Genomic DNA, 14,370 nt, shown 5'->3' on the forward strand with positions numbered 1-14,370 from the left:
AGAGCACATATAGCACTTTGTGTAGCTTGGTGCTTAATAATAAAACAACAAACAACAAACTGATGGTAAGCTTAATACTTAACTAATTTAGTGCCAGCAAAAAAAAGTGTGATTCAGCACTTAGAACTGCTATCGAGTTATTTGAAAGAGTGATACATCAGATGTATTTATTTCATCTATAACTGATCCAGTTTTACAAAAAGAAAGTGAAAAACAAACTTTCTGAAAACGTTTTTTTTTCACATAACGTAACCATGTTTTAACGGCTAATACCCTATACATCTTTAAAGTTGAAGAAAAATATTGTATGATGCTAAAGCATCGAAAGGAACTTATAATGTAATAAAGAATACATAAATAATTACATTTTAACAAACAAAGCTTTAAAGAATCTGTGTCCTACATACCTCTTTACTACCCAGTCAAGGTTCCTATTCAATTTCATCACACATGAATGCTTAATTTTTGTATTTACCGAAAATTTTAATGTTAGCTAGCCTGCTCAACCATAAAACTTAAAATTCTAAAGGACAACATGTAGCGTCTAAACGATTTTTTTCATATGTATATCTTTTAGTTTAGTGTTTTATTACGCTAGGCTTCATTCATTGTGCTTGTTTTTGTCTTTGAAGATTTAAGGCGAAATAATGAAGTGACTATATATATATAGCTACAATGGTACAAATAGAATAACTTACTTAGTAAGTTCAGAGGTTTGTTTTTCATTTTAAATATAATGACGTGTTTTCATCCATAAAACTGGTAGTTTTTTTTTATAACTAAGTGAAACTTAGAATTTATAACGATAAAGACTGTTTCTAATAGGATAACCGTTCAGCTGAAAACGCTTCCTTGATTTCCTTGTCTAAACCATTTACTTAACAAACGGTTCGATGTTAAAGTTAAGAGTGAATTCTGTTTGCTCATTTTTGTAAACAAATAGAAATGAAGTGGTCCAGATAATTTCCAGTGAGTTAACTTCTGTAAATGTTGTTTATAATGACAGTTAGTTTAGTTATGTCCAGACTTACTGTACATCAGGCAGAAACTGTAATCTTTCGTATAAGATTGTAACTAATGAATGCAAGAAAATGTCTTCGTAGGTTCTTTTTTTTTTTCTCAGTAAACCATGTCCAATACGTAATTTGTTGTTCTTAGTAAAACATGTATAACAATTTCACATTTATATCCAAGCCATATATGCATTCATATCTTTACAGCATTGACTTTACTCGGCGACTTGTGTTAATTTCAAGAATATACTAGATAGGTTTGGTTTGAATTTCGCGCAAAACTACACGAGAGCTATCTGCGCTAGCCGTCCCTAATTTAACAGTGAAAGACTAGAGGGAAAAGAGCTAGTCAACGCCACCCACCGCCAACTCTTGGGCTACTATTTTACCAACGAATAGTGGGATTGACCGTCACATTATAACGCCTCCACGGTTGAAAGAGCGAGCATGTTTGGTGGAATGGGGATTCGAATCTGCGACCCTCAGATTGCAATACTAGATAGGAGTTTTGTGGTAAAGTAAAAATAAGGAAATAATGTAATTTATTAATAATAAGGAAAGGTGGTAATTTACTAATAATAAGGAAAGGAGATAATTTATTAATTTCCTTATTGTTAATAAATTACCTCCTTTCCTTATTAATTAATAAATTATCTCCTTTCCTTATTATTAGTAAATTACCTCCTTTCCTTATTATTAATAAATTATCTCCTTTCCTTATTATTAGTAAATTACCACTTTTCCTTATTATTAATAAATTATCTCCTTTCCTTATTATTAGTAAATTACCACCTTTCCTTATTATTAGTAAATTACCACCTTTCGTTATTATTAATAAATTACCTCCTTTCCTTATTGTTAATAAATTACCTCCTTTCCTTATTATTAATAAATTACATCCTTTCCTTATTATTAATAAATTACCACCTTTCCTTATTATTAGTAAGTTACCACCTTTCCTTATTATTAATAAATTACCTACAAATTACCTCCATTCCTTATTATCAATAAATTATCTCCTTTCCTTATTATTAGTAAATTACCTCCTTTCCTTATTATTAATAAATCACCTCCTTTCCTTATTATTAGTAAATTACCTCCTTTCCTTAGTACTAATAATAAGGAAAGGAGGTAATTTATTGACGAGGGAGTTTAAGCTACTGTTGAAGTCAAACATCTTCACATAAAGTAATTTATGCTCATTTTACAATATGTGATACTCACCCTGTCTGTTATTGTAAGGTTGGACGTAGCCTAGTGTTTAGTGTACCGGTATGCAAATCGGGAAATCAAAGGTTCGATCCCAGTTTATACTGATAAACATGTTCTGTACTTTCAGTTGTAGGCGCGTTATAAAATTGACAGTCAATCCCAGTATTCAGTTAAGAGTAGCCGTGTAGATAGCGGATGCTGTTGGTTAATTGTTGCCCTCTTTCTGGTCAACAGTGCTAAATTAAAGACGGCTACACCTGAATCTTTGGTTTATAAATGTGGCCGTTTAGCACGCGTGTTGAATCAGGTGGAGTCAGGAAGAAAATACCAAATCCTAATAGTGGTTTAGAAACGTGATTTTATCTAAAACAAAGAGACTCCGTAAACGGTTTAAAACGGATAAATCAATAGCGAATCAGTAACTTTATAAAAGTGCACACAAATGTTTTTGTTGGCTTCCCACAAGCGATAGAGGAATACTTTCAATTTGAATGATTTATGAAACTAGAAAAATTTGTAGGATTTTAGATACGACTGCAGTCATGCTGAAACTTATCAGAATGCACTAGGTTTTGTTTTATTTCTATCCAGAATATTCTTTTGGTCTTTTTCTAATTCGTCAAAACACAACAAAGTGCTATTTTTAATGGTATTTTATGTGACTTGATTGTTTAGGTTATATTAAAGATATCGGAAGAACGCTTATGACGTGCCAACAAATAATAAACTATGGACTAGTGAGCAACACAGCAGTGTGAATATCAAGTTTAAATTTTGGGGCAATTTTGAATTTAAGAGCGTGCATTTATTCGTCGATTAAAATATGGTATAATAGCAAATATTGTTCTAAACAATTAATATTTTGTAGGAATATAACACAGTCTACTGCATATTTTGATTGGATTGTGATTCAATAACTGTTTTTTTTTGTTGTTTTTTTAGGTTTCTTGGGTTCGTCTTCAGGACTTTCACGTTCTAACAGTTGGTAAATACACTTACACCACCGATGAGCGATTCAAGGCTTTCCACACTGAATACTCAAACGAATGGACGCTAAAGATTGAGCTCGTCCAGGAAAGTGATGGAGGATTCTACGAATGTCAGCTTACTTCCAATCCTCCAGTGTGCCAGGTTCTCTATCTTCACGTTTTAGGTAAATAAACAAGTATCTTCCTAGTCATAAGCTGCCAAATAAGCATAAGCTGCCAAATAAGCATAAGCTGTCAAATAAGCATAAGCTGCCAAATAAGCATAAGCTGTCAAATAAGCATAAGCTGTCCGCAAAATACAAAGGCTTATTTATGTCTTACAAACTGGGCCGCAATTTATCTAACTGTGTGTTTTTTTCGCCATGTCTCATACACTGAGTAGATCTTAAAATTAAATGTATGATCGATGTTACCAAATTTATTTTCTTCTTTACTTACAATCCTATTATTTTCAGTCAGTGAAGGTTTTCCAAGTTCATATTCCTTAATAAATAATGTTCATCACATTTTATAAGTGTTAAATTACGTGATCAATTCAGATTATGTTATAATAAATAGGCCTTCCCCAAATTTTCACTTCTGCTGTATTACCCAGACCAGCAGTTTTAAAGTTTTCGTAACTAGCATTGACGACCATGTGTTGGAAAAGTACAAGAAACAACCAAAAACCAGATTTATTTGAAGGACCATCACTGACACTCATTCAGTCAACAATCTAATCGTCCAAAACCAAAGTTATTTTCTGTTTAATTTTGTTTTTTACCACTCCACATAGTTTGAATTTAAATTGATATATATATCCACATAGTTTTAATTTAAATTGATATATGTATCCACATAGTTTTAATTGAAATTGATATATATATCCACATGGTTTTAATCGAAATTGATATATATATATCCACATAGTTTTAATTGAAATTGATATATATATCCACATGGTTTTAATCGAAATTGATATATATATATCCACATAGTTTTAATTGAAATTGATATATATATATATTTCCCACATTGTTTTAATTTAAATTGACATATATATATACATATATTATTAATGAGGTAACTTGTAACATACTTTATAAAAACTAAGATCAGATAAAATACAAAACTGATATGAAAGAAAGAGCTAGGTGGACATTAAAACTATGTGGCCTTGTTAATGATGAAATTCTGTTTCTCGAAGTCTTTGTGAATTAATGTTTCATTATAACTTTCCACATATCAGTAATAATATGTATCCTGACTAACTGGTTGTAATTTTCTGGCCTTCTTTTTCAAATAAAGGAATAATCAGATTGCAAACCTCTAAACAATATCAATATTCATTCATTACTAGGCTTGTTTAAGCCTGAAAAGATTTTGTCAATTTATTGTTTGTTCGTTATGGCTCTTTTACAAAAGATTTATCTTATACTTTATAAGAGTATCGTGTTAAAGAGTGGATGGCAATGAGTAATTAATACCTATTTACTGTATAATATTAATCATGGTTTTTAATTACGATTTCAACTGTGTTTACGTGTTTCACGAATGGTTTAACTCAAACTGCTTATCTTCAATACGTGTACGATGTAAGGTTGATTCCGTTTTTTACCATTTCTCGTAAGAAGTTCTGTAATTCAGTCGCAACTGTATGAGAAACTTTTATAAAAAAAATATCACTGACATTTTCGACAAGAACATAGTAAAGTAATATTTAACTTTCTAAGTTTCACGTTTTAAGATTTAAGAAACGTTATTTACAAAACCTATTTCAAATGACACAGAATTCGTTTAATTAAAACAATTCGTTCTGTCTTTTTTATTTTATAGACAAAGATCTTCATTTCTATATATTTATCAAGTTTTGTAGACACTTCTAAGTTGGCTTTATGACTGATTTTTGTAGTAAGCGACAATAATTATACTTATTATTTAACACAGTTTAAACCGTAAACAATATATATACCTTAATGTTTACAGTAAAGTAAGACCAGTTATCAGTATTCAACCGTATTCTAAGTTTGCGGGTGATTTACCATTACTTGATGGTAAAGTATTATTCTTACAAAACGATATGTCCCCCAGTGGCACAGCGGTATGTCTGCGGACTTACAACGCTAGAAACCGGGTTTCGATACCCGTGGTGGGCAGAGCACAGATAGCCCTTGTGTAGCTTTGTGCATAATTAAAAACAAACAAACAAACACAACGTTATATATCAACATTTCATGAATTATAAGTATTTTCATTTTTTACTATCTTTTTAGTTTTATTATTCTCAACCCGCGTATTATTCGCTTTTCATCCTTCAACTAGTGATTTTTTAAATTATATATCGGTTTAACTGTAACTCTTAAAGATGATTCTCCAGTGTACTGCTTTACCGTATGGTCTATTCATTGCGTAATAAAAATTTCGGGCGATTTACCATTAATTATTTGGTACACTCTACAATAAACTGTATTCAAAGCGAAATATTTCATTATCTCATTATTTTTCTAAGCATTTGACAATTGAAATAAACATCTGCAGGTCTTTGATATATTTATTGTAATATTTAAGGCATAATTACAAAATCCCTAGTCACGAAAACAAAGACAAAAACGAAATAAAATATTAAGTTCTGTCATTCTATTGCGACCATATTTTCGCACCTATCGGTAAGAAGTGAAAATTTATTAAAATACATTTTATCCTTTCACACACACATCTGCCGCTAGTGGGAAGTGAATGCGAAATCTAACGCATAAACGTCACGCATATAACCACTATACCTGGATTACGTCACTAGAAAAAAATTATAAAAAAATCACCATAACAGCTTATTCATACAATCTTTTTAAAATAGCCTGGTAGTTAGGTAGCTCGCAATCTGTGAGTCGAGAGTTCGAATCCCCGTCACTGAACATGCTCGCCCATTCAGTGGTAGTTAGGTCGCTCGGCACGCAATCTTTGAGTCGACAGTTCGAATCCCCGTCACCGAACATGCTCGCCCATTCAGTGGTAGTTAGGTCGCTCGCAATCTGTGAGTCGCGGGTTCGAATCCCCGTCACTGAACATGCTCGCCCATTCAGTGGTAGTTAGGTCGCTCGCAATCTGTGAGTCGCGGGTTCGAATCCCCGTCACCGAACATGCTCGCCCATTCTGTGGTAGTTAGGTCGCTCGACACGCAATCTGTGAGTCGACAGTTCGAATCCCCGTCACCGAACATGATCGCCCATTCAGCCGTGGGGACGTTATAATGTTAAAATCAATCCCACTATTTGTTGGTACAAGAAAAGCTTATATTACTCCAAATGAAACTTAACATTCTAGTATTTACTTCCGGGTTACTTTCCATGTTACCTTTTCCCGGTATTCTTTTACTGTTTTTATACAATTACAGTTTCAACTTATTGGACTTGACCGTATAATATACAACGAATTTTTCATAACCGTGTAATACAGTGAAGCGTCATGAAGAATAATTGACTTTTACCTTGGTAAATACGACAACACCTGACAGCGTAGTGCTACTTTAGTAATAGAAGCACGTTTCCAATTGCTACACTATATAAAATTTTTATCTCTTTGAAGTTAAATTTATTATTCAAATGTTTCATATAGCCTGCTAAGAGGTTTATACACGTGATGCTCATCCAAACTCTCTCTTGAGGCCACGATATTTACAAATTGTATTTAATACCGATACTAATTTTAGAAGTTAAGAAATAAAATGATCTCATAAAATACAAGCCACTTAAGTCACTGCAAAAACACAAATCAAGGAGCAGTTTTCACATAGTCCAGAGTTGAGTAGTTTTCCACCATTTTATATAGGCCTAAACATAATATTTCTACCATTTTATATAGGCCTAAACATAATATTTCTACCATTTTATAGAGGCCTAGACATCATAGTATATAGGTTCAGCACTGAAGCTTTGAGTTGTTTACGAAAACGTTAATGATGTAATTTTGTTAGGTTTTGACATTTCTGTACTTGAATTTAATGTTTCAAAAAGCATCCAACTTTCTTATTCTCACTTTCTTCTACTCAAGCTCTGGAAAGAAAGAATAATGAACTATATATATATAATCCGCTTTCTTTTTACGATTTTTGTCAGTTTTAAATAATAGATGAGCTTTCCGTTAGAGAGAAAATGGGATTAAATATTATTTTTGTCTTTACTGTGATTCACATAAATGTATGGCTTCTAGGATGATATGTGCTAAACAAATCCAGTGAATAAATAATGGTAACTGACTGTGTCTGTCTGGTAAAACTGGAATTGTCTGTAATCTCTACCAAAATAATTTATTTTACATGTCTGGTTCCTTACAGAGAGATTGTCATAAGCCTAGTCGTTCTTCCTCATTCCCTCAACAAGATCAATATAAAAATCAATGATGCGAAGCTGGCTTGCATCATACCACCCGTGAAATAGCCCTCATTTTTTTAATAGCGTTTCTTTGAACTTTATTTGAAGTTTGGCATTTTTCTGGTCAGGAACATGACAACTTTCAGACGATGATTTGAAGTTCTTCACATTTATTTGGTTTTTCTACTCTTAAATACTTTTTTTTAACAAATACATGTACATACTGAGCAAAGAGTGATCGATTTAAAAGCACACTTTGTTTTTATTGATGTTGGTTTTGTCAGTACCAATACGAAGAGGTAAACAGTTTTATATATATATATATATTATGAAAAATAAATTACGAACTTGAATTTCTAAGTTAGATACTCAGAAAGTTTATTTGTCGAAGTGAGTTTTCTATCTCGAAGAATTTATCCTATTGCTTGCTAATTTATATTTACCTGTTGAATAACATTCGTTAAAAGACAAGTAATTATCAATACGAAAAAAAAATCAACCGAATTCAGTAAGGTCTATCTTTTCCTTAAATTCTAACCTGGTTTAACTTACAGTTATTATTTTGATTTATTTCTAGTTTCATGTATATACATGTAAACCCCCAGACTTGCGTCTGAGCCACCGGGAGAATTTCTAACTTTCATGATAAATTTACAGAATTACTTGATTGATAGATAGATAACAAAACTACAATCACATTTGTGGTACATGTGAATGTGCAGTCATTACTAGGATCAAAATAAAAACTTGCCTTTCAAGAGAATGGCGTAAGATGTAAGATACACTCCTACCGAACGTTCTAATTAAAACGATTAGAATTTGATTCGTAGAAGGTAACAAATAAATTATGATAATTAGCCATAAGATAATTAAAACATATCTTCCGTTCTGGACTGATTCTCTGATAATTAAAACGATTAGAATTTGATTCGTAGAAGGTAACAAATAAATTATGATAATTAGCCATAAGATAATTAAAACATATCTTCCGTTCTGGACTGATTCTCTGATAATTAAAACGATTAGAATTTGATTCGTAGAAGGTAACAAATAAATTATGATAATTAGCCATAAGATAATTAAAACATATCTTCCGTTCTGGACTGATTCTCTGATAATTAAAACGATTAGAATTTGATTCGTAGAAGGTAACAAATAAATTATGATAATTAGCCATAAGATAATTAAAACATATCTTCCGTTCTGGACTGATTCTCTGATTTATTGTTTTATTGAAAATAAATCAAACACATGTCGCTCTTTCATGTTCTCATGTCGACTAGGTGCCTTTCTGTCACTTTTAAGTTATAGACAGCTAAAACAGATAGCCCTCGTGTAGAATTGTGCGAAATTCAAAACAAGTTATTTTTATCAAATTTTCTTCACACATCGAGTAATGATTACTTGAATCGTGTTCTTACTCTTTAGTTGCTGTTCTAACGAAATATTTCAGGCTTTACAGAAGCCAAATATTCTCTATTCTTCTAGAGTTACTTAATAAAACATTCTGAACTGCCAGAGTCACATGATGTTATACAAAATGAGTTACTTTCTACTGGTAAGTAACTGCCAGAGTCACATGATGTTATACAAAATGAATTACTTTATACTGGTAAGTAAATACCAGAGTCACGTGATATTATACAAAATGAGTTACTTTCTACTGGTAAGTAACTGCCAGAGTCACGTGATGTTATACAAAATGAATTACTTTCTACTGGTAACTAACTGCCAGAGTCACATGATGTTATACAAAATGAGTTACTTTCTACTGGTAAGTAACTACCTGAGTCACATGATGTTATACAAAATGAATTACTTTCTACTGGTAAGTAACTGCCAGAGTCACGTGATGTTATACAAAATGAATTACTTTCTACTGGTAAGTAACTACCAGAGTCACATGATGTTATACAAAATGAATTACTTTATACTGGTAAGTAAATACCAGAGTCACGTGATGTTATACATGATGTTATACAAAATGAATTACTTTCTACTGGTAAGTAACTGCCAGAGTCACGTGATGTTATACAAAATGAATTACTTTCTACTGGTAAGTAACTGCCAGAGTCACGTGATGTTATACATGATGTTATACAAAATGAATTACTTTCTACTGGTAAGTATTTTTTATCACATTTCAATGTTCCCCTTTCTTATATGTTATGGAAAACGTGTTTAAAATATTACCAGTGGCTTCGCGATATTATTATTTGCATTCAATAAATTTCTAGAACAACTTATTTTGCTATATTCTGGATCAGAAACCCTGAGAAGCTACTCCTAAATCTCCCCCATTATGTCTGAGTAACCTTCCGGGAGTATTTCCAATTTACGCCGAATAGATAAAGACATATCCAGGATCACCCCGACTCTTCATCCTAAATTTGGTTTTACTAGCTCTAAAGGACAAAAAACAAAGCAACGAAAATTCTTAAAGGAAATAAGTCCAAATTGTCCTAATTATTTTGCCCTAAGCCCTGCTATGCGAGATTTGGAAATGGTGTGTCATTTAGCTTTACATTGTTTAATATTTCTCTTCGTAAGACAGGCTTGCTATGAACCTCCAGACATAAGTCTATCTTGGTGGCTTTGCACTGGCGAATTAACATGAACTTCCGCTTGAAACAAGCTGTCTACACAAATCGACATAAAATATCACTCCGGCAACGGGTACAGGACTTACAAAGATAATAAACTAGTGTTACATCTGTTGGATACCCTCTTTTTCTACGATATTTTTGCCAGCTTAGGAGATTTGGGTTAGCTAGAAGATCTAACAATGTATATAGATACATATAAGTGCTAAAATTATCATCCGTGGTCCACGGATCGCAGCTCCAGCACCACACTACTGTATTAGCATATACGAATCGTTCAAGTAAAATGCAATTCACCCTCTTTATCGTTCAGATAACAAATATTCCATTTCTGACAGCTCACAGAATCCATACTAATGTATTGATGTGAGGAACTTAGAATAGATGTCTTAAAAGCATTTCATTTTAACTAACCCACAATGGATTTCGAGTGAGAAGACTTTCTGGTAGAAGTTTAGGTAGACAGTCTATTCTAGGCTTCTGTTTACGAAACTTTTCGCTAAAACCCATAGAATTATTTAGTACTTCAACGACTTTGCTTCACCTCACTTTGTATGCTGAACATTTACTACTTTACTTTTGCAAAAATAGAACGAACTTACGACTTGGTAAGTGAAAAAAAACTTATTTTTTTCGGTCCAAAATTACCTCAGAGTTGTATTTGCCAGACTCTCATTAACATTTAACTACTGCTCATTCTCAGACCAACTAAGAATATAAAATTTGCCTGCTTTAATAGCAGCATTATAGTCTGTTAGCTCGGCTCTCTAAGAATAAACAAAGTTGCTTTAATTTAATTGCATCTATTGCCACCATAGTAAAAGCTCTATTGTCATAAGATATTGCCCTTTAGTTCAACGCATTTCCAGAACAATTTACTTTAAATTGACACTAAACAGGAGGTTCAACAGAGAAAAGTGTTATTCAAACTTTACTATTAAAATTAATATTTTAATAAAACAAGAGAAAAGTATAATGAAGTTGTGGTACTGTCAAAATAGCTTTGTGTTTGTTTGTGTGTTATTAAGCACAAAGCTACATAAAGGGTTATTTGTGCTCTACCTACCACGGCTATCGAAACCCGGTTTCTAGCGTTGTAAGTCCGCATACGTGCCGTTGTGCCACTAGGGGGCGTAACTTTGTGCGAATTTAGACAAAGTCAGCATTGGAATGGTTGGTAACGTAACTAGAATAATCAATGTCACGCAAAGTTGTAAAGAGTTAGCACATATAAGCAATTAGATGTTATTCCCACTAAGAGCTTTCACGTACAATGGCTGGTCTATTTTAAAGACTCCTTCGTACAACTAGGTTGTATCAACTTTTAACATTATAACATCCTCCATTGAAACACAATCGTTTAGGAATCTGGTCTAAAGCTGGTTCACGAATATTAGCAGAAGTTAACCGTGAAGAATGCGATGTTACGTTCCCTAGACAATTGCTCTTGGATTTCATAAGATCCTGTGAGTTTGGTGGTCAGGGAAGATAGATGCTGCAGTCACAAACATGCTCTTTGGATTATTTCAGATAATCGTTGTGGATCATTCCATCATCGTGTTGGAAGGGTTATTGTTCATTAGAATAGAAATATAGCGTCGTGATGTACGACTGACGTTCAGTTACAATGTCGGTAATATTTTCTCTTCTAAATGAATCAGAAAACCCAACCCCTATACATCAATGTCGAAATATTGCAAGCTAGGTGAAGAGACTCCTGGTGTATTCCCCGTTCCTTTAGTCTATTATTAGTATCTAAATGGTTAAACACGACCTATAAATCACATTACATGTTTATAGTTGTTTTCCTCAGTTTCTTCTACTAACATTACGGAAGCGACGTCTTCCTGTCTGTATCTGAGATAACCGATTTTTTGTAAGTGTAAAATTCTGACCACTGTTGAAAGAATCTCTTAACTAGGATAATGGTCTGACATTTATTGTAATTTGCAATACTGTCCAATCGTCTGTTCCTTTGGCTTTCACCAGCAGATGACGACTATTGTTACTAGAATGATTACTGATAACTTTGAACAACCAGCAGTGAACGAAACTTTGCTTTATAGTGATGCTTCTGCAATATAGAAGTATACTGCTGTACTGTATTGAAAGTGGGATAAGTCCCATGTGGGGAAGGCCTGGTAGTTAGGCCGCTTGATCTGTAAGTTGCAGAAGATCGTGGGTTTGAATCCCATTCCCAAACATGCTCCTTCTTTCAGCCATGAGATTATTATTATATGGCAGTCAAGCCCATTATTTGATTAGAGTAGTCCAATAGTTAGTGGTGAGTAGTGTTGACTATCTGTCTTCCCTCTAGTCTATCATTTCTAAATTAGGTAAGGATAGCACAGGCAGACCTTGAGTAGCTTTGAGGCATTGAGTGTCTGTTCTCTGCCTGCCCAGTAGTTCAAAATTAGGAGTTAAACCCTAGAAGATTCTGACTTTACCATGTGTCGCGTGAAGTTAAACCCTAGAAGATTCTGACTTTACCATGTGTCGCGTAAGATGCCATTCAGGTTTAAGTTTCCTTTTCTAATTTCTTTCGAGTGTCAACAAGATCCTTGCTCTTATCCATCGTATTTTAGTGTAAGCATGCTATTACAGTCTATACCTAGCAGAGACCCGCAAAATATCTACGGTCAAATTAATATTTTTATTGCAACAGTATTTCTTTAAATAAAGGATTTCTAGAATAATACAAAAGAATTTTAATCGCAGACACCTAAATCTAAGAGTCCACTTGTGTTAGGCCTAACATTAGATAAGCCTTTATTATGTACGGCCTATATTCGATAAAGAGATAAATTAACACTGCAACTTGTGAACGTTTTTGTTTTAGTTTAATTAGGTTTAAACTTAACCGTACTTAATACTCTCAGTAGATAAACTTATATAATGTTATTCTACGACCTAACGTTAGACCTTTCTAAAACCTTTGATAAGCTTTTAATATTTTGTTGTACAAAATGCCTTTTGTTTACATCTGTTGAAATGAAGTGCGTGCGCATGAGCAGTTAGATGGTAAGGTGCGCATGCATTTTGAAGATATATTAAAAACTGTATATTATTATAATAGATACATACATTTAAAGAACTCAGCATAGCAGCGTGTATACTAAGAATCAGAATGCGAATATGTATGGTGTTTTGATTTGTCTTTTACTCAACATAAGAAACCTATATTTTTATAAAACTCCGTCGATGTTGTAGTATCGTTATTTATGTGATCTTTATTTTAGTAATTCTCGCGTTCACAAAAAAAAATTGTGATTCCAGAGGCGTTTATTAATCCTTTTAACTGAGTCCATATGTGTAGTGTAACTCATTCTATATTTTATCCGGTTTCTTGTTTTACATCCAGTGCTCGCATAACCAAGCAAACACACACTTAACACTAAATTATAATTATAAAGCATACCACGAATCTTTCTTAGGTGACCACGAAGAAAACAAACAGGAGATTACAGAAGTAGCAAACAAAAAAGTGGTTTTATCATGGTAAAAAAGTTCAAGTGGAGGCTCTAAACATCGTCCATGGATTCAAATCTGTATACTTTAAAACACTTAAGAAACTAAAGATCAAACATAATTTATTGGGTCTAGATATAGTAGACATTCTCAATCAAATAAAAACACTTAATTTTTTTTCTCTTCATCAGGTAGGTGAAAACGGTAAAATAAAGGGGTTGCTGTACTGTTTTATTGTTTGTTTGCTCTGTTATTCCTGCCCCCCCCCAGTGGCACAGCGGTATGTCTACGGACTTACAACGCTAGAATCCGGGTTTTGATACCCGTGGTGGGCAGAGCACTGATAGCCCATTGTGTAGCTTTGTGCTTAACTACAAACAAACTGTTACTCCTCCTCCTCCCCCATCTGGAAAACTGACGAATCTCACTCTAAAGGTAACGTCCCCTTTTAAGGTAACCAATTTTAGTACTGTTAGTGTAAAATGAAAGAGAAGCAGTTGGAGATCTGTTGCTGTGTGGTTAATGAAACTTTGATGCTGGCTTTAACTCAAAATAGTTCGACTTATCGCGTTTCCTAAAACTTTAACCCAGATCCGTTTTATTATCAATGTGTTTAGAATGCTTTTTTTTAATAAACAGTAACTAATTCGATGACGAGGAACCCACTTTGAGACTAATAATGGCTGGAGACGGCTTAAATGTGTAATGAAGAAAAACTTTAATATAAGTTTAACATGAC

At 33.1% G+C, this 14,370-nt stretch overlaps 1 protein-coding gene across 1 annotated transcript in view; it reads left to right on the forward strand.

The window, feature by feature from the left end:
- The window catches only part of LOC106468508, a 73,202-nt gene that overhangs the window by 7,917 nt on the left and 50,915 nt on the right, over positions 1–14,370 (forward strand). The window contains exon 3 of the mRNA XM_022397646.1: positions 3,168–3,378. Within this exon, the coding sequence (XP_022253354.1) occupies positions 3,168–3,378 (211 nt within the window). The remainder of the gene's footprint in view (positions 1–3,167; positions 3,379–14,370) is intronic.

This window comes from Limulus polyphemus, unplaced genomic scaffold (genome assembly GCF_000517525.1).
Source record: "Limulus polyphemus unplaced genomic scaffold, Limulus_polyphemus-2.1.2 Scaffold89, whole genome shotgun sequence".
Classification (NCBI taxonomy): Eukaryota; Metazoa; Arthropoda; class Merostomata; order Xiphosura; family Limulidae; genus Limulus; species Limulus polyphemus.